This window comes from Salvelinus namaycush, chromosome 14, assembly GCF_016432855.1.
Source record: "Salvelinus namaycush isolate Seneca chromosome 14, SaNama_1.0, whole genome shotgun sequence".
Taxonomy (NCBI): Eukaryota; Metazoa; Chordata; class Actinopteri; order Salmoniformes; family Salmonidae; genus Salvelinus; species Salvelinus namaycush.
Window position 1 is genome coordinate 6,848,985 of NC_052320.1, and position 23,788 is coordinate 6,872,772.

Sequence of the window (23,788 nt, forward strand, 5' to 3'; positions counted from 1 at the left end):
TCTCCTCTGAACAGTTGATGTTGAGATGTGTCTGTTACTTGAACTCTGAAACATTTATTTGGGCTGCAGTTTCTGAGACTGGTAACTCTAATGCACTTATCCTCTGCAGCAGAGGTAACTCTGGATCTTCCTTTCCTGTGTCGGTCCTCATGAGAGCCAGCTTCATCATAGCGCTCTCTGGTTTTCGCGACTGCACTTGAAGAAACTTTCAAAATGTTCTGTATTGACTGACCTTCATGTTTTAAAGTAATGATAGACTGTCGTTTCTCTTTGGTTATTTGAGCTGTTCTTGCCATAATATGGACATGGTATTTTACCAAATAGGGCTATCTTCTGTATACCACCCCTACCTTGTCACAACACAACTGCTTGGCTCAAACGCATGAAGGAAATAAATTCCACAAATTAACAAGGCACACTCTAGGTGACTACTTCATAAAGCTGGTTGAGAGAATGCCAAGAGTGTGCAAAGCGGTCATCAAGGCAAAGGGTGCCTACTTTGAGGAATCTCAAATATAAACTATATTTGGATTTGTTTAACACTTTTTTTGTTTACTATGTGATTCCATAGTTTTGATGTCTTCACTATTATTGTACAATGTAGAAAATAAAGAACCTTATGAATGAGTAGGTGTGTTCAAACTTCGGACTGGTACTGTAGGTGCTGGCCTAATAAAGTCTAGATGAAAAAGGATTGAAAGGTCATTAAATGTGGTAGTAAGGAGCATATACAGTGTCCAGGCCTTTCTGTTCTTTTTATAACTACATCACTGGATACCACATCATTGGTTACTACATCATTGCTTACGGTGACAGCATGATAAGGACTATGAATGAGGAGAGAGGCCAGTCATACCCTGGTCTTTATCTAATCCAGGGCCACTAGGCTGCTGATGCTCTACAGGTTCAGAGAGTCAATGGTCTCCTGGCAGACTTGGGCCTGACTCCTCTGGGCTTCTCCACTTTCAGCGTCTGGCTGAGCTGCTTCGTCTGACCTTTAACCTCAGCTACTTCCTCAGGCAGTTGGACTACAACCTGGAGGATCACAATCAGTGGATCAATGACAATTTATTTGGATTGATATTGGCTTGACATTAGACTTTGTTCATGTCTGTTAATACTGACACAAGAGGGCAGTACAACCTATCCTGTGACCGGATGTAAGCCCTGTGTTGTTGCTGGAGATACATTATCTAAACCCTTTTACATTACCTGCCAATCTTTGAGGTTTCTCATTGAAGCATTCCTTGACATAACCAATGCACTTGCACTAGTCTATTTTCTTAGACATCCATGAGCAAAAGTTACATCACTGTTACGCACGCCTCTATGAAGAGGAAACGCAACACCCTGCTACAACTCAACTCTGCGTGAAGTGAAAGAGGTATGGACTGTTGGTGCGAGTAAGGATGACAAAAGGCAGAGAATTGACCATTTACTAGGAATGTATTCCTTCACACGGTAATATGGGGAAAAGGGGCAGGACAGAACCAAAGCAAAGAACGTAAATATCCAAAGCCCCTCCTATCTAACTTGCCTACCCACTACTTACCTAATTTAGCACCACCTGGTGCGCTAACCGAAATACAGGGGGTGGTCCGCCCAGGTCTTACCTAGTGTGCCTAGACAGTGAATATACTACAGGTATATGTATGCCCGCGGGCCTCTTTCCTAAGCACTCCCTAGGTGCCTTCCCCTTCCCCCCTGGGAACAAATGAAACAGAATATTAAACAATTACACAAACAAACTGAGAAACACCTTCAGTGTAGGGTGACAGTTGAGGATTCCTTCAGCGTAGGGTGACAGTTGAGGATTCCTTCAGCGTAGGGTGACAGTTGAGGATTCCTTCAGCGTAGGGTGACAGTTGAGGATTCCTTCAGCGTAGGGTGACAGTTGAGGATTCCTTCAGCGTAGGGTGACAGTTGAGGATTCCTTCAGCGTAGGGTGACAGTTGAGGATTCCTTCAGCGTAGGGTGACAGTTGAGGATTCCTTCAGTGTAGGGTGACAGTTGAGGATTCCTTCAGCGTAGGGTGACAGTTGAGGATTCCTTCAGCGTAGGGTGACAGTTGAGGATTCCTTCAGTGTAGGGTGACAGTTGAGGATTCCTTCAGCGTAGGGTGACAGTTGAGGATTCCTTCAGCGTAGGGTGACAGTTGAGGATTCCTTCAGCGTAGGGTGACAGTTGAGGATTCCTTCAGCGTAGGGTGACAGTTGAGGATTCCTTCAGCGTAGGGTGACAGTTGAGGATTCCTTCAGCGTAGGGTGACAGTTGAGGATTCCTTCAGCGTAGGGTGACAGTTGAGGATTCCTTCAGTGTAGGGTGACAGTTGAGGATTCCTTCAGTGTAGGGTGACAGTTGAGGATTCCTTCAGTGTAGGGTGACAGTTGAGGATTCCTTCAGCGTAGGGTGACAGTTGAGGATTCCTTCAGCGTAGGGTGACAGTTGAGGATTCCTTCAGCGTAGGGTGACAGTTGAGGATTCCTTCAGTGTAGGGTGACAGTTGAGGATTCCTTCAGTGTAGGGTGACAGTTGAGGATTCCTTCAGTGTAGGGTGACAGTTGAGGATTCCTTCAGTGTAGGGTGACAGTTGAGGATTCCTTCAGTGTAGGGTGACAGTTGAGGATTCCTTCAGCGTAGGGTGACAGTTGAGGATTCCTTCAGTGTAGGGTGACAGTTGAGGATTCCTTCAGTGTAGGGTGACAGGTCAAAGGGATCTTTGATCTGAAAGCACATTTTATTTTTCAAACACAACTAATTGCTGAAAGATTAATGAGAAGAATATGCTTTCAATTTCATCAACACATCGTTTTGATTAATGGGGACAACTCTGCGTCATGTACACTACCCTTTGTTAGGTCCTTCAGGGTCCCGGTCAACAGATAGTGGTAACATCACTCCAGCATAAATCCTGGAGACGGTCCACCTCGTGCAAGGCTCACTGCAAATATTTCACCTGCCACTCTGGATATAAGAGAAGGTGAAATAAGAAAATGTTCCTTCATAGTATTTTTTTTAACATTTAGAAATGTATGTGTTTTACAGAATTGTACATGTGCCTAACACTTTTGTACAGTACTGTATGTATGTACATACAGGTGACTATATATCGACTATGAAACAAATAGTACATGGCCTGCTTATGAGTTGCCATGAAAGAAAGTTAGATTAATTCAACTGAAAATTGCGAGCATAGGCGTTCGTAGCTAAATGCTTTTGGTTAGCTTGAGAATAAAAATTGCATGATTTATCATTCTATGGTATGTATGTAATACAGGTATGTATGTAATATAGTATAATGTTATGAACCGACACTGAATCGTAGGAGCTAACTACCAGGGTTGCAAACTCCCGAGGGACCAAAATGTGAACACTTTTTTTTGTTGCACTGAAACATGCAGGGGGAAATGGAGGTTTTAACTAACTAAACAAAAAATATGATCTATATGATCAGTGTGTGTAAAATAAAAAGTGGTTAATGTGAATCTAACTCACAGTTAAAAAATGTAAAGAAAGCAATCCAATGTTATTTGTTGCCTAGACTTTACTGCAAATGACACTCAAGTCGTGAGAAAAAAACAATATACTAATATTGCACTTGGGAAAAAAACATTTTAAAGTAGAAATATAATTAAACAAACAGGCATTCTATTTTTGCTCTATTATAGTGGCAACTATCGACATCGATCAAGTGCACAAGGCTACATGTGTGCAAAAACAACATTTACTGAGTAAAAAATATATATATTCCCCCATTGCTCGACATTTCTCTGGCTAGCTAACGGAGAATTCGACCTAACTAGCAAGATACTTAACAATGCTAACACTTGTTCCACCACACTTTCTCCATCAACTCAAACTTTCCAAATGCCAGTAGTTTTTCGGTTACAGCTCATGAAGTACGCTTCATCACCTTCTCACCCCCTCTCCGTGACCAAGGTAAAGACAGATAATGACACTTATTAATATCCAACTTGAAACCTCCGGTGTCTCCGTGGTCAGGCTTCTCTCCTAACGTTTCCTCTTCGTTATAGTTCAGGGGACGCGCTGCTGTAACTAGTAAATTGGTTATCTTCTGTTGTCATGTGAACGAATGTCTGACCCTTGGATACAGCAGCTAGTATTGCTCCAAACGCGCATCACTTGTTCGCCTACAGCCAGTAGTGATCCAACCCCCCCATCACTGAACTACTACCTATGTAGAAGTTGGACGGAAGAACGCCCAGTGCTGGTTACCTGAGACGCCATCATCACACAGTCCTTCTTTGTACTGTAAGTGTCTATGACTTCCTTTGTGTCGGAAAGAAAGGCTGAACACTATTGGTTGTAGCCAAACTGACACTCAAAAAATGACTGACCAACGGAGAAGCATCCTCCACACCTCCCACTAAAGCCCGCCCACAAGCTGTGGGGTCAAAAGTGCAAACGAAGAGCCAGTGTTTCAATCAACAACAAAAACAGAGGCGTGGACTCGACTTTAACACCAATGACTCGTCACTTAACTTGGATTTTAGCCTTTTGACTCGACCTGACTTGATACCGTCCCCAAGCCCAGATACTAAAAATGACGCTATTAAAAAAGTGTTAAGAAAGAAAAATATCGGATATAAAGACTACACTGTATCAACAAAAAACGGATTTCAAATTGCAAAACATGCGGGAAGAAAATTAGACGGAGGCGCAACAACTTCCAACTTTGTTCGACATTTGAAGTTGCACAAAGAACGGTAAGTCGTGGCTAATATAGCCAACAGCTATATCATTTAATATCTTTGCTAGTATAGCATGTAGGCTAACGTAACGTTAAATCAATGAGCCTCCACACAGTCAGTCAGTGCGGGTCCGTGATCATTGCACCCAAGATTGAGCTACAACTGGCTAGGCAGTTGGTAGCCTAAATCCTGCCGGATGTTACTGCTGTTCCTAAAACAATTGACATATGTTAGCCTACTGTAACGAGAGAGAGAGTTGGTCGATAGATTGTGCCCCATAGCGACTATTTCCATGGAAATATAAAGTTTATTTGGAAAGTAAAAAATATATTTTTTAAAACCATTCATGATTTGTGTAAATGTAATATTCTAACTATTACTCTTGTTAAAAATATGAAATGGTATTACATTTGGTGAAGAGCACATTATGACTTGTTTAGGATTCAAAACTAAAAGTTTAGGACTTGAGATTTGTCGGTCTTGATTTGAGTGCCAAGACTTGTGACTTATAAAGCAATGACTTGGTCCCACCTCTGGTACTAACCATGGAAAGTCCCTCAAAAACAAAAATGAAAGCTTTGGAGTTGAGGGTAGGGAAGTCAGGATCAGGAGGGAAATGTGCTGTGGTGTTGCCTTTTGTGAAACCTTAAGTCCATACCAGAGTGGATTCAGAAAAGGAAGGACTAATCTATGCAAGAGACTAACGAATAATTTATCTGTATATTCAACAGAAATGTTTGCGTTGATTTTTGGTTTTAAATGGATAGTGGTGCGACCAAGAAGAGTAGTAATATTGTTGGAACTCTACAACAGTTTTGTGTAGTTTAAGATGTGGACTGTCAGAAAGTGAGGATTTATGGTTAGAAGCAATGACGCTGTTGTTGGGTTTACAAAGAAATGGTATTGAAATTAATGATACAGGTGCAGTTGGGTAGAGGGGAAAATAAAACATGAATTCTGAAAAACGGGTTAGATTTTTGGCAGAGACAATAGGATGAACGTAGTAAGGGAAGACATTTTTATTGTACAAGGAAATCTATACGAGAAATAGTGTCATGTAATGGGAATAGTAGGGGGGAAATTATGTTGTGTAAAATGAGATTTGAGGATACAGGATTGGATACATCTTTTAAATTGATAGGGAAACATGGTACTGGAATGTGTAATGGCTGTACGGTTTAGGAAACGGTTGAACACGTATTATTATTTTGTGAGATGTATGATGTAGAAAGGGAGAGGTTGTGTGACAGGGTCGGAGGAGTTGGACAGGAATGGGGAGTGGGTGGGGTGATGGGAGTAGTGAGGTTTGTAGAGAATTATTTTATTTAAAATTCTGGGTAACTTAAGAGAATATTTTCAATCAAACGTAATCAATCAAATGTATTTATAAAGCCCTTTATACATCAGCTGATGTCACAAAGTGCTATACAGAGACCCAGCCTAAACCCCCAAACAGCAAGCAATACAGATGTAGAAGAGCGGTGGCTCTGGAAAAAAAATCCCTAGAAAGGCAGGAACCTAGGAAGAAACCTAGAGAGGAACCAGGCTCTGAGGGGTGGCCAGTCCTCTTCTGGCTGTGCCGGGTGGAGATAGTACATGGCCAGATTGCTTTGCTTACTTTAGTGCATACACTGTCCAGTTGTTTGTGTAGCCAAGACAAATAGCGGTATAGATAGGTCGTGACTGGCCTCACACAGTAGGTGCTGGTGTTATGCACCTGTCAGTTGTTTGCATTCGCCAATTTCAAGAACAAAAAGTCTGAGTTCAACAGGTAAAAGACTGCTCTGTTAATTGTATAGGACGATTCACGTTCTTAAGTGCATTGTACCATCTAAACCGCTGTGAAATATATTTTCCATAACCAATAATATTGTATTTCCAAAATGAAAATAAGACGCTAAACATTTACTTAAACATGGGAAGCATATAAACAGTGAACATACTCTGTATAACAGATCTACCGCTTCTTAGACTTGCTTTAAATGAGAATGACAGATCTATAACTCTAGTTTATATGCACATTTGGATGGTCTCCCAAAAGCTACATACTGCAGCTTTAAGGGTTAGGGATGTCCCAATGATCCCTGATAGCACTAACGCTGGAAAGTATCTCGTTCATATACGAAAGTGTGAACTAGTCCGACTTAATCAAACAGGTAAGACTGCTCTGTTACATGTGTAGGAAAAGTATATTCAATATTGATTAAATATGTGTAATATCGTATTTTGAAATATGATTTTCGTATTCGAAATGAACTGTTAGCTAAAGTGTTATTTTACGTTAGTGCTAGCCCTAAAGGACACGACGCTGTCCAGCCAAGCCAATACAAGTCAAACACCAAGAGACTGGTCAGCGTTGTTTTAGCTACATACAGGTTTAAAGGGTAACATTAAGTAGCATAACCGTAACAATATGTAACATATAGCTTTGCATTAGTATACACATCAGATCTCCCAAAGCAAAGTGACACCTCGCTTTTACAGTTTGAGTTATTACTTAAAACCGATCAGAATTCAGAAGGTGCTATTTCGAAATTGGGTAGGGCGTCTTCAGTTTCTCTTGTCAGGCATTGCATAACAATTTGTAACTTGTCAGAAATGTCCAGATCAACTAGCCATGTCAGCAAACATTTTAGCTAGGTTTTGTAGCCCATAGATTTTGTTGTAATGTTTGAGACACTCAAAGATGACATGGCAAAATGTATAGAATTGCAAGAAAATGACGTTTTAAAACAGCAAAATTTTCTCTGCACCCTGTGACAAAATGTGTAGAATTGCAGGAAATATGTTTTAAACCTGCTAAATTCTCTCCACCAACAAGAGGGGTGTGAACAGTTTTATCATGAACAGTGCTTGTGTCCATAGAAATAGACGTGGGAGCGAGATGTTCCCCAATGTTGGAAGGGGGGCCTGAGTTAAACCGTTTGGGAACCCCTGCTGTAGAGAGTCATTGTACCATCTAAACCACTGTGAAATACTCTACATGAAAAAGTATGTGGACACCTGCTCGTCGAACAACTTATTCCAAAATCATGGGCATTAATATGGAGTTGGTCCCCCCATTGCTGCTATAATAGCCTCCACTCTTCTGGGAAGGCTTTCCACTAGATGTTGGAACATTGCTGTGGGGACTTGCTTCTATTCAGCCACGAGGATTAGTGAGGCTGGGCGATTAGGCTTGGCTCGCAGTCGGTGTTCCAATTCATCCCGGAGGTGTTTGATGGGGTTAAGGTCAGTGCTCTGCAGGCCAGTCAAGATCTTCCACACCGAACTCAACAAAACATTAACTGTACGGACCTCGCTTTGTCCACAGGGGCATTGTCATGCTGAAACAGGAAAGGGCCTTCTCCAAACTGTTGCTACGAAGTTGGAAGCACAGAATCGTCTAGAATTTCATTGTATCCATATTAATGCCCATGATTTTGGAATGAGATGTTCAACGGGCAGGTGTCCACATACTATTGGTAATGTAGTGTATGTAATAACCCCAAAATATAACTGTTTGTACTTACAGGTAACCAGATCGTGACTACAACTAAGTCTTTGACCACACTGTGTCCTTATATTGGACGCCGTGGGGCGGCAAGTAACCTAGTGGGTAGAGCGTTGGACTAGTAACCGAAAGGTTGCAAGATCGAATCCCTGAGCTGACAAGGTAAAAATCTGTTGTTCTGCCCCTGAACAAGGCAGTTAACCCACTGTTCATAGGCCGTCATTGAAAATAAGAATTTGTTCTTAACTGACTTGCCTAGTTAAATAAAGGTTAAATAAAATATCGGTGAGTAAAAAAATCAACCCTTTTTAACACAAGGGCATACATTTATGGTCTAGCATGACACCACCGTTGTACTACACATCACTGTGTGATACAAGGCATTTGGTTGCTGGCAATGGGAGACAGCATTTTTAGGTTTTAATATGTTGTTTCACATAACACAGAAAAATGTAATTGCCAAATACGATAAAATTCCATTGAAGCAAAAATAATCAGTTCTATTTTAAAGTTTGTTAAATACAGAAAATATTTTAATATAGTATGATATTAAACTTTTCCAATTTTATTTGTGTGTGACTCAAGGTCTACATGAGGATTGACGACAACCAGGATGTTCAAATCTAAGAATCCAGGGCGCCGGACCTTCTTCCACTGAGATGTTGAGGATTGGAGAACCATGACGCAGTTTCAAAGCTTGATATGGATAGTAAGTTAAACGTTTGGGTTTTGTAAGCTTAGTAGCTTGGAATCATTTCACACTACAGCAGTAAATGGCACCAGATAGTATGCTCAGAGTGTACACCAATGATGTACAGTGCATTTGGAAAGTTCAGACCCCTTCACCTTTTCCACATTTACATTTTGTTACGTTACAGCCTTATTCTTAAATGGATTAAATCAATATTTTTCTTCATCAATCTACACACAATACCCCATAATGACAAAGCAAAAAAAGATACCGTATTTACATAAGTATTCAGATCCTTTGCTATGAGACTCGAAATTGAGCTCAGGTGCAACCTGTTTCCATTGATCATCCTTGAAATGTCTTTACAACTTGATTGGAGTCCATCTGTGGTAAATTCAATGTATTGTACATGATTTGGAAAGGCACACACACCTGTGTATAAGGTCCCACAGTTGACAGTGCATGTCAGAGCAAAAACCAAGCCATGAGTTAGAAGGAGTTGTCCGTAGAGATCCGAGACAGAATTGTGTCAAGGCACAGATCTGGGGAAGGGTACCAAAAAATGTCTGCAGCATTGAAGGTCCCCAAGAACACAGTGGCCTCCATCATTCTTAAATGGAAGAAGTTTGGAAACGCCAAGACTCTTCCTAGAGCTGGCAGCCTGGCCAAACTGAGCCATCGGGGGAGAAGGGCCTTGGCCAGGGAGGTGACCAAGAATCCGGTGACAGAGCTCCAGAGTTCCTCTGTGGAGATGGGAGAACCTTCTGGAAGGACAAGCAAATCTGCAGAACTCCACCAATCACGCCTTTTATGGTAGAGTGGCCAGATGGAAGCCACTCCTCAGTAAAAGGCACATGACAGCCCGCTTGGTGTTTGCCAAAAGGCACCTGAAGGTCTCTCAGACCAGGAGAAACAAGATTCTCTGGTCTGATGAAACCAAGATTGAACTCTTTGGCCTGAATGCCAACCATCATGCTGTGGGGATATTTTTCAGGGACTGAGAGACTTGTTAGGATCGAGGCAAAGATGAACAGTGCAAAGTATAGAGAGATCCTTGATGAAAACCTGCTCCGGCACGCTCAGGACCTCAGACTGAGGCAAAGGTTCACTTTCCAACAGGACAACAACCCAAAGCACACAGCCCAAGACAATTCAGGAGTGGCTTTGGGACAAGTCTCAATGTCCTTGAGTGGCCAGCCAGAGCCCGGACTTGAACCCGATCTAACATTTATGGAGAGACCTGAAAATAGCTGTGCAGCGACGCTCCCCATCCAACCTTACGGAGCTTCAGAGGATCTGCAGAGAAAAAAGGGAGAACATCCCCAAATACAGGCGTGCCAAGCTAGTAGCGTCATACCCAAGAAGACGCAAGGCTGTAATCACTGCCGAAGGTGCTTCAACAGAGTACCGAGTAAAGGGTCTGAATACTTATGTAAATGTAGTCATTTTTTAATAAATGTGCAATAAAAATCTAACCTGTTTTTGCTTTCTCATTATGGGGTATTGTGTGTAGGTTGAGTGGGGGAGAAAATATTAAATACAATTTGGAATATGGCTGTAAATAGGGATGCACGATATGTCGGTGAACATATCGGAATCGGCCAATATGCTAAAAATGCCAACATTGGTATCGGCCTGATGTCTAGTTTTTAACGCCGATGTTAAAAACCGATGTCAAAGCTGCCGTGCATACCTATATAACGTAGGTACATGACGTAATGACGCCATGTAAAATGTTGCGCTACATGTGCAACACAGCATTCCTAACCTAGCCCACACAATGTCTGCTGTGTGGACCGAGCAGTCATTTTGAAAGAGTAAGACAATTTCAGCGAGACCACTCAAAGGCGAAATCCATTAAAGCCAAGATAATGGAATTCATTGCCCTTGACAGTCAATCGTTCTCTGTCGTGGGTGATGTTGGCTTTCGCCGACTGGTTGAGCACCGGTACACACTACCAAGTGCGCTATTTTCTTGATGTTGCCCTACCAGAGTTACACAGTAATAGCATCACTGCTATTAGCTTTCAAGACATGCATACTATGGAACGCCGTGTGGGTCTTTGCATGTCAAAAAAGATACAGTAGCACTGTCAAAGCTGTCCAAAAAAGTCTGCAAACACCTGCCACGAACTATGTGTTTACAATACTTCGATGGTAATAAAGCATAATTTGTTCGACCGCAACTTCTGGGGTAGCAAACTTTAGCTTGTGTCACGAACCGGCTCAGAGCCCGTAACAAAAGGGAGACCACGTGGAGATAAGGAGTAACAAAATATATTTATTAGATAAAGAAACTAGGTATAATATACAATGGTGTGTGTAATCAGTAATCAGTAGTGTAAGTGAATGTCTTGCATGCATGAATGTGATAATGCAGGGTGTTGAAAGATGCTAAAACAAACAACCAAAAAGCACCATGAAACATAACCGAATCTATCAAGGTGTCTACATGGAGAGAGTCCCCTCCATGAATGGGGAAGTGGTGTATTTATCCTGGGAGAGTGGGCCCAGGTGTTTCCCATGTAGCTGACGACCCTCCCAACTCCGCCCACCGGCATCCTAATAAGGAAACAAGAGCAAAGAGAGAGAAAACGGTAGACAGAGTGGGAGGGTCGTCACATTCCCCCCCATAAAACCGGGGACCAACAAGGACCCCGGAACAACATACCGGCCTCTGCGTCCCAAACTGACACAGCACTTGCGTCCCAAATTGATGAGGGGTTACGTGTTCCCACTTCCAAATTTGCCCCAGCCAACCTCCTCTCCAGACCACAGCAACCTTTGTGCACGGGAAGCAACCTTTAAGAGGAAAGAAGACTCCCCAGACCTCAGCAACCTTAATACATAGGAAGCAACATTTAAGAGGAAAGAAGACTTCCCAGACCTCAGCAACATTAGTGCATAGGAAGCAACTTTTAAGAGGAAAGAAGACTCCCCAGACCAGGACGGAATAGACAGGAAAGACAGAACCTGACCATACAAACATTCAGGAACAGGGCGCACGAGAGAGCGCATCAGCAATCACGTTATCCGTTCCACGAATGTGCTGCACATCGAGATGGAATGATTGTAAAAATAAACACCATCTCATTATCCTCTGATTAGGACACATCATGGACCTCAAAAAGGTGAGAGGGTTATGGTCAGTGTAGACCGTAATAGGTACTACTCCCGACCCGACATAGACCTCAAAGTGTTGCAGCGCCCAGATGAGTGCTAACGCTTCTTTTTCAATGACCGAGTAGTTTAACTGATAATGGTTAAACTTTTTCGAAAAGAAACTGACAGGTCTCTCAACCCCAGACACATCTGCCTGCAGCAAAACTGCCCCTGCCCCCACATGACTAGCATCCACCTGCAAGGTAAATGACAATTCCACGCGAGGAGCAGCCAGCACCGGAGTTGAGGTAAGCAACCTCTTTGCATCTTCGAAAGCGTGTTGACAACGAGAAGACCAAATGTAAACAGCCTTTGCTTTCAGCATATCTGTCAATGGAGCGACCACAGTAGAGAAGTTATTACAAAAACCACGGTAATAACCAATCATGCCCAAGAAACGCATCAGTTCCTTTTTAGTAGTTGGTGGAGGAAACGCATCAATAGCTACCACTTTAGCTCGAACAGGACGCACTTCCCCCTGCCCAACCACCTTTCCAAGGTATGTAACAGTCGCCTGAGCAAACTCACATTTAGCCAGATTGATCGTGAGGTGACCCGCAGCCAGGCATTCGAATAAGGCTTGAATACGGGACAGATGTTCCTCCCATGTATCTGCATATATCACTACATCGTCCAGATAAACAGCACACCCTGTCAGACCGGCGATAACCCTGTTCATAAGTCGCTGAAAAGTGGCAGGTGCATTACGCAGTCCGAAACTCATAACCAAATACGAGTACAGACCAGAGGGTGTAATAAAGGCAGAGATTTCACGTGCCCTACTCGTCAGTGGCACCTGCCAATAGCCCTTTAACAGGTCAAATTTACTCACAAATCTAGCTGCCCCGACTTGATCAACGCAGTCCTCCATCCGAGGAAGAGGAAATGAATCTGGCTTAGTGACACTGTTGACCTTACGGTAGTCTGTACAAAATCTGTTTGTTCCATCTGGTTTTCTGACCAAGATACAGGGAGAAGCCCAACTGGAGAAAGAAGGCTCTGCTATCTTACTCTCCAGCATGTATCTGACCTCAGCATCCAGACAATGCAGTTTCTCTAAAGAAACTCTATAGAACCGCTGACGAATGGGGTCAGCATCTCCAACGTCAATATCATGTTCTATCAAGTTTGTACGTGTAGGTGTATCAGAAAACAAACCTGGAAATCTCCGAATCAGACCAACCATCTCTTCCCGCCTATCAACGGGTAGATGAGTGAGAATGCTGCCCAAATTATCCAGTGTCTCTGAATTTTTCAATCTACCCTGCAGTATGCAATCGTCGGGACCAGGAACATCTTCCTCCTCATTCGTAGACCTATCCTGAGAAGAATCCAAGGGAATAACGGTTTCAGCCAAAAGAACAGGTTTACCGTCCTCTATAGATTCCCACTGTTCAGTCTCTGAGGAACGTGCATAATAAGGTTTTAACAAATTTACATGGCACAGCTGGTGTGCTTTCCTCCGTTCTGGAGTGGCAACTAGATAATTTTGCTCAGTGTACTTGCGCACCACTGTATATGGACCTTGAAACTTGGCTTCAAAAGGAGAACCAACAATTGGCAGCAGAGCAAGAACCTGGTCACCTGGACTAAAGTGACGTGGCTCAGTTCGGCGATCAAATATGCCTTTCATCCTTTCCTGTGAAGATGATAGCTTCTCTTTAGCCATTTCGCCAGCGGCATACAAGCGGCGCCGGAAATCACACACATACGATAACAAAGACTGAGGAGGCTCGGGAGACTTCCAGTCATCCTGAAGAACAGATAGAAGTCCACGCACCCTATGTCCAAACACAAGGTCATTTGGACTAAAACCGGTGCTCTCCTGTGAAACCTCCCTAGCGGCTAACAATAACCAAGGCAACCCCTCCTCCCAATCCTTATCCATCTCAGTACAATAACTTCTCAACAAAGACTTAAGTGTTTGATGGAAACGTTCTAATGCTCCTTGACTTTGCGCGTGATAGGCGCTAGCCAGATTGTGCTTAATATGGAGCTGTTGGAGAACCTGACCAAACAGATTAGAGGTGAAATTAGACCCTTGATCACTCTGAATGACCTTAGGTATTCCAAACAGTGACAGAAACTGAGTCAAAGCTTTTAACACAGACTTAGTCGTGATAGACCGGAGAGGATAGGCTGCTGGAAACCTTGTGGTCTGACACATCACAGTGAACAGGTAACTACTACCCTTTTTAGAACGAGGCAACGGACCCACACAGTCAATAATCAGATACTCAAAAGGTTGGCTGAGTACAGGAATAGGAAACAGTGGTACCGGCTTAATAGCTTGATTAGGTTTCCCAGTTAATTGACAGGTGTGACAAGTTTTGATGAAATCAGAAACATCCCTCTTTAATCTAGGCCAAAAGAAATGTCTTAATATGCGATGGTATGTTTTCCCTACACCCATATGTCCAGCAACATCATTGTGAGAAGTTGTCAACACCAACTCACGAAGATTTACTGGTACCACAACCTGACTAATCGCCTCCCCTAGAAAACAACTACCATGAGACACCCACTTTCTCATCAGGACATCATCCTGGAGAAAATAACCATGGGCGACATCTCCCAACTGTTCCACAGGCACAATTTGGTCACGCAACTCTTCTAATGTGGAGTCAGTCCGTTGCGCATTGATTAGATCTGAGCGGTTAACAGTCAACCCGAGTTGAATTAAACTCTGCCCGTGAACCAAAATATCTCGGTGAGCGAAGCCCAAATCTATCCGAACGCCCCCACTCATTCCGAATACGGGGCTCTGCAAAGACTCTTTTGTGAGTCAACACATACTCATCCGCCAAAACCGCAGCTTCAGCGACATTCTTTACTTTTCGTTCGTTAATATAGGTGGCAATACGATCAGGGATTGTGTCCTTAAATTGCTCTAACATAATCAGATCACACAGCCCTTGGAAAGTCACAACTGCAGAGGCAGAACACCAGCGATTAAACTGTACAGATAATTGTCGCGCAAACTCAACATGAGTCTGTTTATCATCCCTTTTTAAAGTTCTAAATCGTTGGCGGTAAGCCTCAGGGACCAATTCATAAATCTGCAACACAGCCGTTTTAACCTTATCATAACAGGCACTGTCGTGTACAGTAAGAGCTGAATATGCCTCCTGCGCTTTACCAGTCAGCACACACTGCAACATTAAGGTGCGGTCAGAATCAGGCCAACTCCTAGCGTCAGCAACACGCTCAAACAACGAAAAGAATGTCTCAGGGTCCTTTTCATTAAACTGAGGTAATAACCGTAAGTTCCCAACAATATCAAATGTGTCCGGGGCACGACCAAAAGAGGAACGACCCCTAGGTAAATCTGGATCACCTTCCCAGAACAAACTCTCCCCTGAGATCTTTCCTTCCCTAACCAACTCTATCCGTTCTTGTTGCAACTTGATTTTAGCATGCTCCATATCTTGTTTAAATGCTAATTCCTTTTCATACTTTACACGATCATACTCTAGCTTCTCACGATCATGCTGCCGATCATGCTCTAGCTTCTCACGATCATGCTGCAGCTGTAACAGAAGCAGTTCTTTCTGCTGTTCAAAAAGAAGACTACTAGGACTAACCGATGGAATGGCCATTGCAACGTTACGGGGAGATGACCCCTCAGCAGAGACTGGCCCAGTGATAACTTCAAGAATACCACTCTCCATCAGATTGGCCTTCAATATCAACCTAATAGAATTCTTTAGACGTTTATCACTAATTTCAACCTTGTAGTGTTCAGCGATTTTCAACAGCTGTTCTTTAGTACCTAATTCTAACAATTCCTCTGATGGAAAGCGAATGAACTCATCTACATAAGACGCCATAGTCAAAAAAAAATATTCTCACTCTTCCCCTCTGCTGAGCACACCAGACCACAACCAGAGAAATGACAATCACCCTGAGCACCACAGAAGAGAGATGAGATACGGAGCTTCCCCAAAACCTACAATAACTCAACCCTAGTCTTCGTGCGGATTTGCGGTGGGTATTTACGCACTGTAGCCCGCTGGCAAGGAAATAAACCCCCCAGCACGCTGGCAGATTCCACCAAGCCACGGATGTGCCCCCGAGACAACTGCTCAGTCCACAGACACCACACAAAAATAACAAACATTAACCATGCCCAACATATTCCAAAAAGGAAACACGTCGCTAAGCCTATCAGGGGTAAAAGGCTATAGCTCCGGGTAGCAAGTTCCACTACCCTACCCAAATCTCCCACTGAGGTACACAGTCGATTACTCACCTCCTCAGACCAATGTCCCAACAGAAAGTAGAACAAGAGTTTCCAGGCTGGGCAGGGCCTGGAAACTAACCATTATACTCTCTCCAATGCAGCACACAAACCAAACAACAAAGGCAACCAATACTGGGCCTATCAAACTCAAACAACATATGCAAACCAAACACGTACCTCCACGTTCTCCCAAACCAATACGTTCAAAAGATCCCGGATGAGCCCCCACTTGTCACGAACCGGCTCAGAGCCCGTAACAAAAGGGAGACCACGTGGAGATAAGGAGTAACAAAATATATTTATTAGATAAAGAAACTAGGTATAATATACAATGGTGTGTGTAATCAGTAATCAGTAGTGTAAGTGAATGTCTTGCATGCATGAATGTGATAATGCAGGGTGTTGAAAGATGCTAAAACAAACAACCAAAAAGCACCATGAAACATAACCGAATCTATCAAGGTGTCTACATGGAGAGAGTCCCCTCCATGAATGGGGAAGTGGTGTATTTATCCTGGGAGAGTGGGCCCAGGTGTTTCCCATGTAGCTGACGACCCTCCCAACTCCGCCCACCGGCATCCTAATAAGGAAACAAGAGCAAAGAGAGAGAAAACGGTAGACAGAGTGGGAGGGTCGTCACACTTGGTACACCAAACTCTATTCAACCCTTCTTTGTCAATGTGTGACCCCCCCCCCCCCCCCCCCCCCCATTTTTCAACAGTGGTAATGTGTTCATTTTCTCTATTTACAGATGATCATTTTGACACTTCTAAACATTCAGCTCTCTAGTGCATGTGGTAAAGCAGAGTACAGAACAGGTGATAAATGCTGTCCTATGTGTTCTCCAGGTAAGGACCAGCTCTGTATACTATATGGATTATTATGAAGAAAATACATTTCAATACCAATCAATCCATGACACTGACCTTCTATCCCACAGGAAACCGGGTACATAAACACTGTACAGAATTTACAAGTACTTCCTGTGTCCACTGTACCGACTCCACTTTCCTTGATGAACCCAATGGTCTTACGGCATGCATACCGTGCACAAACAACTGTGACCCTGGCTTTGGTTTGATGGTAAAGAAGCCATGTACACCTTCATCAGACACTGTCTGTGAGACATTGGAGGGGTTCTACTGTCTAGACCCAACTAAGGATGGTTGTAGAGCAGCCCAGAGACACAGCAGCTGTAAACCTGGTCAATACATCAGCCACACAGGTTGGTCTTCATGCAAATCTTCCATTGACATCAGTGAATGATTTATGCAGTCATGAGTTAAGCACATCTCAAGTTAGGATCCTTAATGAGTTTCACCCTGTGTTGGTGCAGGAACAACATCTACAGATACTGTGTGTTCTGACTGTACTGGTGATGCCTATTCAAATGGATCATTTACATCCTGCCAGACATATACACAGTAAGTGTGGCTCATGTATAATGATATTTTCCCTCAAAATATAATCTTAATACTGCAATATGCGAACAGTTTTCATAATGTAAAACTGAAAGTTAGATGACTAAATTGTTGATTATCAGTGGTCTATTTCTCTTATTATAGATGTGATACCTTGAAGCTTCAGCAAATTAAAACTGGAACTCATTGGTCTGACTCTGAATGTGGACCACAGACCTCCCTTTCCATGGCAATAATATATGCTGTGGTGGGGGTGGGGGTGGTGGTACTAGCTGTGATAGCAGCAGTAGCTATTAGAAGAAAAAGAAAAGGTCCTATATCTGGTGAGATTATTTTGGGGGAATTGTACAGTTTCATTTATTGTTTAAATTTCCCAGATGAACAAGTGAGAAACATCCAGCACTGAATCAAATCACATTTTATTTGTCACGTGCCGAATACAACGGGTGTAGACTTTACCGTGAAATGTTGCGTACGAGCCCTTCCAAATGATGCAGTTAAAAAATAAATACAAAATAGTAACATGAGCATTCAAATAAAATACACAAGAATGCAGCTATATACAGGGAGGACCAGTACAGTTCCCGTGTTGCTCAGTTGGTAGAGCATGGCGCTTGCAACGCCAAGGTTGTGGGTTCAATTCCCACGGGGGAACAGTATGGAAAATGTATGCACTCACTACTGTAATTTGCTCTGGAAAAGAGCATCTGCTAAATTATTAAAATAAATACTAATGCACACAAGATGAATACAATTAAATACACAAGACTGGAGCTACATACAGGACGTACTAGATCATACAAGATTAATAAAATGAAATACACAATAATGTTCTGAAAATCATGACAACACCCCTGTCAAACAGTGTTTGTTATCAAGTTCTAAATTAGTTTTTGTCTCAATGTTGATTCTTGTACTTTTCCAGAGAGGACTTTTCCAGAGACACAAAGCCCTACAGAGGTATGTTAATGAATAACCCCACAATATCAACTTTATACAGCAGTATTCTCTATCATACTCAATGTGGTAAGGAGATGGCTGACAGGAATTTGTATTACCTCAAGGGTTGTACTTTTTAAAGTTTTATTGAGTTGAGGTTTCATTTTACTAGGTATCAGTCACTGAGGGAACGTGAATGCTGTTTGTGGGAACAAGAACAGGTAAGGTAGCCTATAACATCACAATGTTACAGAGTGCTTGTTCATGAATTTCAGACAGATTTGAACTAAAACGTGTCTTATGAATATTATACAGATTCAAGCCTCCAGGACATTCATCAGAACAATCCAGTCTAATTTGTGGTTCATTGGCTTGAGAACGAGACTAGGCAGTAGGGCCCAATTTCTTTCCACTACATGGTAAATGTGATCTAGACTCCATTTTGAAATAAAAGTTGGAGGCTGGCACATTTGTTTTGTAAAGATTAAAAAGGGCATGACCTTGAAGACAGCCTGTCTTCCAATACTGGGGATGAAGATGGAAACCTTGTAGGAGCCAGGTCTGTTCTGTCCGGGGAAGGTCAGGTGTGTCGATGATTTCAAATGGTCAGTCCAAGTCTGTTGATGGTAATTGGAATTAAACACAAATTAGATTTTGTAAGACACTGCACCTGGTCTTTGGATACTGGTGCCAGGTACATTGAGCAATTGCCCTTGAACTGAGGAAATCTACAGATGATTCCACAACATCCCCATGGACCTTATGGAACTTGTGATGTACTGTAGATTCTGTTGACACAAACTGTGCAAAGGACATACGAATGAGATTTCCTGGACACTGGTATGGGGAAAAAATGGACTCCACTTGTTGAGTGACCAATGGTGATTGGTCACATATGTCCAGTGTGACCCAATTTTTATTTTGTTAAACTAGGCAAGTCAGTTAAGAACAAATTCTTATTTACAATGACGGCCAAACCCGGACGACACTGGGCCAATTGTGCATCGCCTTATGGGACTCCCAATCACGGCCGGATGTGATACAGCCTGGATTAGAACCAGGGGCTGTAGTGACTCCTCTTGCACTGAGATGCATTGCCTTAGACCTGTGCCACTGGGGAGCTCTGATGCAAAGCAATGGGACAAATGTTTTGTATACAGTTCTATTCTTACAATCCTCCTAAAGTATATATTTTATTGTCACACTGGGATACGTGCTGTGAAATGTGTTGTTTTACAGGGTCAGCCATAGTAGTACTCTGCCCCTGGAGCAAATTAGGTTTAAGTGCCTTGCTCAAGAACACATCAACAGATTTTTACCTTGATTGTATAGTTATTTGTACTTTGTAGGTATTGTATTATACTTTGCACATTATTATATTCCATTTTTCATTGTATTGATAATGTATTGATGTTTTTGATTCCATGGGTTTATAGTCTATTCTATTGAATCCATTTGCTTCTCTGTAAGTCATGGGTTATGCTTGTTTCACCACCATCAGTGCTCAGTCTATCTGAAGTCTATTGTTGCTGTAAGTGTATTGCTGGTGACTAATGTCCCCTCTTGGGATTAATAAATAGAGGATCTGCAATACAATTAAGCCAGCTAACTTTCTTATGTTCCAGTGTCCCAATGACGTTAGCTACATTGTAAAAATGCTATTGAATAAAGCAAATTGATTGAAGCAAGATGTGAAAACAGCAAGGGTGTGAGTAGGTCAGTTTTAGTTCATCTGTATAATGAACCTCCTGATATTTCAGACATGTATTATTGACTAAATTCCAAAACAATTCTTAATTTCTTTAGAGACCCCAAACGAGAAGGATTATGTTGACATTCCTTTAAAAAGTGCATCCTTCCTTGAAGACTTACACGGAACCCAACTGTCTGCGTGCGTGCGCCATCGTGCATACATTTATTTTGACCCCCCACACCAAACGCGATCACGACACGCAGGTTAAAATATCAAAACAAACTCTGAACCAATTACATTAATTTGGGGACAGGTCGAAAAGTATTAAGCCTTTATTGCAATTTAGCTAGTTAGCTTGCACTTGCTAACTAATTTGTCCTATTTAGCTAGCTTGCTGTTGCTAGCTAATTTGTCCTGGGATATAAACATTGAGTTGTTATTTTACCTGAAATGCAGAAGGTGCTCTACTCCGACAATTAATCCACACATAAAATGGTCAACCTAATCGTTTCAAGTCATCTCTCCTCCTATACTTTTTCTTCTCGACTTTATATTGCGATTGGCAACTTTCATAAATTAGGTGCATTACTGACCTCGTTCGTCTTTCAGGCACCCAAGTGGGTATAACCAATGAGGAGATGGCACGTGGGTACCTGCTTCTATAAACCAATGAGGAGATGGGAGAGGCAGGACTTGCAGCGCGATCTACGTCAGAAATGTAACTGACTTCTATTTTAGCCCTTGGCAACGCAGACGCTCGTTGGCGCAATAATTGAATAATATAGATTTCTAAATTTATTTTGCAACACTTGCGTACGCGACGCGAGCGGTGTAGTCATCAGCCTGTTACTGATTGGACAAGTGAATTGTCTCCACATGGGTTTCACCTGTCATTTATACCTCGTGGAAGGCAGTGGCGGTCAGTGTCGTTTTAAGATTAGGGAGGAAGGTTTATTTTAATGAGCATGGCCTTATTTATATTACAGCATATTGGATGACTGTCATTCATATTCCATTCACCCAGATCAATGTAACAGGCTAGGTTTAGGCTACTACATAACTCAAATTTTCCCTATACCCGTCATGAGATTTCTACATCCTAGCCTACGAATGAAAGTTTACAAAGTAGGTGCACAAGTCGAGAGATCAAGGTGACAGACAGTGACACATTCAATACCGCCTTACACACTCTTACCTGCATCTAGCTGATCTAGGGTGTAATCAATAGTCCAAACAACTGCAAACAAGAGTTTCTATTGGACAAATTCAAGAATGTTTATCCCCGTTTCGTTCAGTTAGCTGCTGTTTAAGAAACGTTTTCAACCGAATGACCAGGTTTAAGTGCCTTTGAACGGGGTATGATAGTAGGTGTCAGGTGCACCGTTTTGTGTCAAGAACTGCAACGCTGCTGGGTTTTTTACACAATAGTTTCCCGGTGTATCAGAAATGGTCCACCACCCAAAGGACATCCAGCCAACTTGGCACAACTGTGGGAAGTATTGGAGTCAACATGGGCCAGCATCCCTGTGGAACGCTTTCGACAGTCCATGCCCCGACGAATTGAGGCTGTTCTGTACACTCAGTGTATATTTGAGTGCTATGAGCGTGTACAATAATCATGCACTCATACATGTACTGATCAACAAGTTGTGACCTTTGTTCATTTGATACGGTTTAATGGGTATACAGACATATACTGATTAACCCAGCAGTGCTCTAACTTTAAGTGTCATCTATCCCTCTATCCCCGACCTTAACTACAGAATACAAGTACTATAACTATAACCTGTGAAATGAAAGAAAAAAACAATGAAAAGCCAAAATTGTAAAGAAAATAAATATTTAAAATCTGGAGCTGAAGTAACCTTGGTCATCTCAGTTGTCTGTGTTTCTTTGCATTGAAGGCTGAGTTGATAGATTCCTGACTTCCAGACGAACTAAGGGAGGTGGAGAAGGAGGTGCAGGAGAAGAGCCAGCAGATAGCCATGCTAGAAGAGGAGCTCCACAGGCTGAGCGAGGCCAGCCCTGAGTGGGGTCCTGACATTATGTTATCTTCTTGTATGAGACCTAAAACTGATCTAATCTTGCATGGGGGCCTTATCTGTGTTTTGGAACATGGCCACAAACACAGCTCTTCCAGTGTGAATATGCCTCTGCTATCTGCTTCAGTCGTTTTTTTGTCATTTGTGAGAAGTGAAAGTAATGAAAATAAGACACAAAACATTTACTTAAACAAAAGATTAAGACACTCAAAAATGACATGAATACACATTAGACATGGCAAAATGTATAGAATTGCCAGAAAATTACATTTTAAAACAGCAAAATGTTCTCTGCACCCTGTTACAAAATGTGTAGAATTGCAGGAAATATGCTTTAAACCTGCTAAATTCTCTCCACCAACAAGAGGGGTGTGAACAGTTTGTGTCATGAACAGTGCTTGTGTCCATAGAAATAGACATGGGCGCGGGATGTTCCCCAATGTTGGAAGGGGGGCCTGAGTGAAACAGTTTGGGAACCCCTGGTGTAGAGAGTCATTGTACCATCTAAACCACTGTGAAATACTCTACATGAAAAAGTATGTGGAAACCTGCTTGTCGAACATCTTGTTTCAAACTCATGTGCATTAATATGGAGTTGGTCGCCCCTTTGTTGCCTATAACAGCATCCACTCCTCTGGGAAGGCTTTCCACTAGATGTTGGAACATTGCTCCAGGGACATGCTTCCATTCAGCCGCGAGCATTCGTGAAGTCGGGCAATGATGTTGGGTGATTAGGCTTGGCTCGCAGTCAGCGTTCCAATTCATCCCAAAGGTGTTCAATGGGGTTGAGGTCAGGGCTCTGTGCAGGCCAGTCAAGTTCTTCCACACCGATCTCAAAAATGTTCATAGATCCTCAAATACCTACCCAGGTATGTTTAGAAATCAATATATTTAATCACATTGTATTACTAAATAATCTCTTCTAGCTATGAAATTTGAATTTAAATTAAGCCTAGCTTTAGACTTAAAGCACTTAAGATGGAGAATCTCCTTTGAACATGCTTCTTAGTCCAGGACTGGGCTTAATCTCTGTCTGGGAAAGCAGCTCAATGTGTTTTACTAATTACTGATTCTATCTGATAGGCATCCCCAGATCAGGAAATACCAATGCTGTCTGTGAGAACTGGAAAAGGTGAGGCACACCTTCAAGGTGTTCTAAATATGTGTACAGAATAGTTTTTATGACTTAAAAGAATTGCAAACATATTTATAAGTAAATGTATATGGTATATAACTTCACCAAGTCCTCAATGCTAAGACAAATTATCTGTTACAAGGTAATATAGGACCCTGGATACAAGCAGTTGTACTACAAAACATTGGCCAGAATGTAAATGAATTACTGATAAATTACAAATAACTTCAATTCCCAGATTCAAGACCCCGTCACAG

General features: G+C 42.3%; 1 protein-coding gene and 1 long non-coding RNA gene across 5 annotated transcripts; one reads left to right on the forward strand and one right to left on the reverse strand.

Moving 5' to 3' along the window:
• Positions 1-597: 597 nt before the first annotated feature.
• Positions 598-4,722, reverse strand: LOC120059079. Of its 3 annotated transcripts, XR_005478100.1 has the most exons (4): positions 3,914-4,443; positions 2,849-2,964; positions 1,760-2,724; positions 598-1,035 (listed from the first exon to the last, which is right to left on the reverse strand). It is a non-coding gene; the product is annotated as an uncharacterized LOC120059079 (long non-coding RNA). The 3 variants fall into 3 exon arrangements; XR_005478099.1 differs by lacking the exon at positions 598-1,035 and having other exon boundaries at positions 1,646-2,724; positions 4,237-4,722; XR_005478098.1 differs by lacking the exon at positions 598-1,035 and having other exon boundaries at positions 1,646-2,724; positions 3,914-4,717.
• LOC120059074 (tumor necrosis factor receptor superfamily member 14-like) lies at positions 4,416-20,349 on the forward strand. 2 transcript variants are annotated; one of them, XM_039007865.1, is made up of 10 exons: positions 4,416-4,727; positions 8,227-8,367; positions 8,791-8,914; positions 17,053-17,149; positions 17,242-17,526; positions 17,638-17,725; positions 17,867-18,045; positions 18,648-18,682; positions 18,834-18,882; positions 18,977-20,349. In XM_039007865.1, exons 3-9 carry the CDS (start codon positions 8,885-8,887, stop codon positions 18,855-18,857), a joined length of 738 nt encoding a protein of 245 aa, XP_038863793.1. In that variant the 5' UTR covers positions 4,416-4,727; positions 8,227-8,367; positions 8,791-8,884; the 3' UTR covers positions 18,858-18,882; positions 18,977-20,349. The 2 variants fall into 2 exon arrangements, with proteins under 2 accessions (XP_038863793.1, XP_038863794.1); XM_039007866.1 differs by lacking the exon at positions 17,867-18,045.
• The last annotated feature ends 3,439 nt before the right edge of the window (positions 20,350-23,788 follow it).

What these genes read in the sequence shown, in the direction of transcription:
- LOC120059074 (XM_039007865.1), top strand. Translation starts at nt 8,885, where the DNA reads ATGACGCAGTTTCAAAGCTTGATATGGATA. An exon ending in TCAATACATCAGCCACACAG is followed by an intron (nt 17,527 to 17,637) that starts GTTGGTCTTCAT and finishes GTGTTGGTGCAG; the next exon opens with GAACAACATCTACAGATACT. An exon ending in AGACACAAAGCCCTACAGAG is followed by an intron (nt 18,683 to 18,833) that starts GTATGTTAATGA and finishes TCATTTTACTAG; the next exon opens with GTATCAGTCACTGAGGGAAC.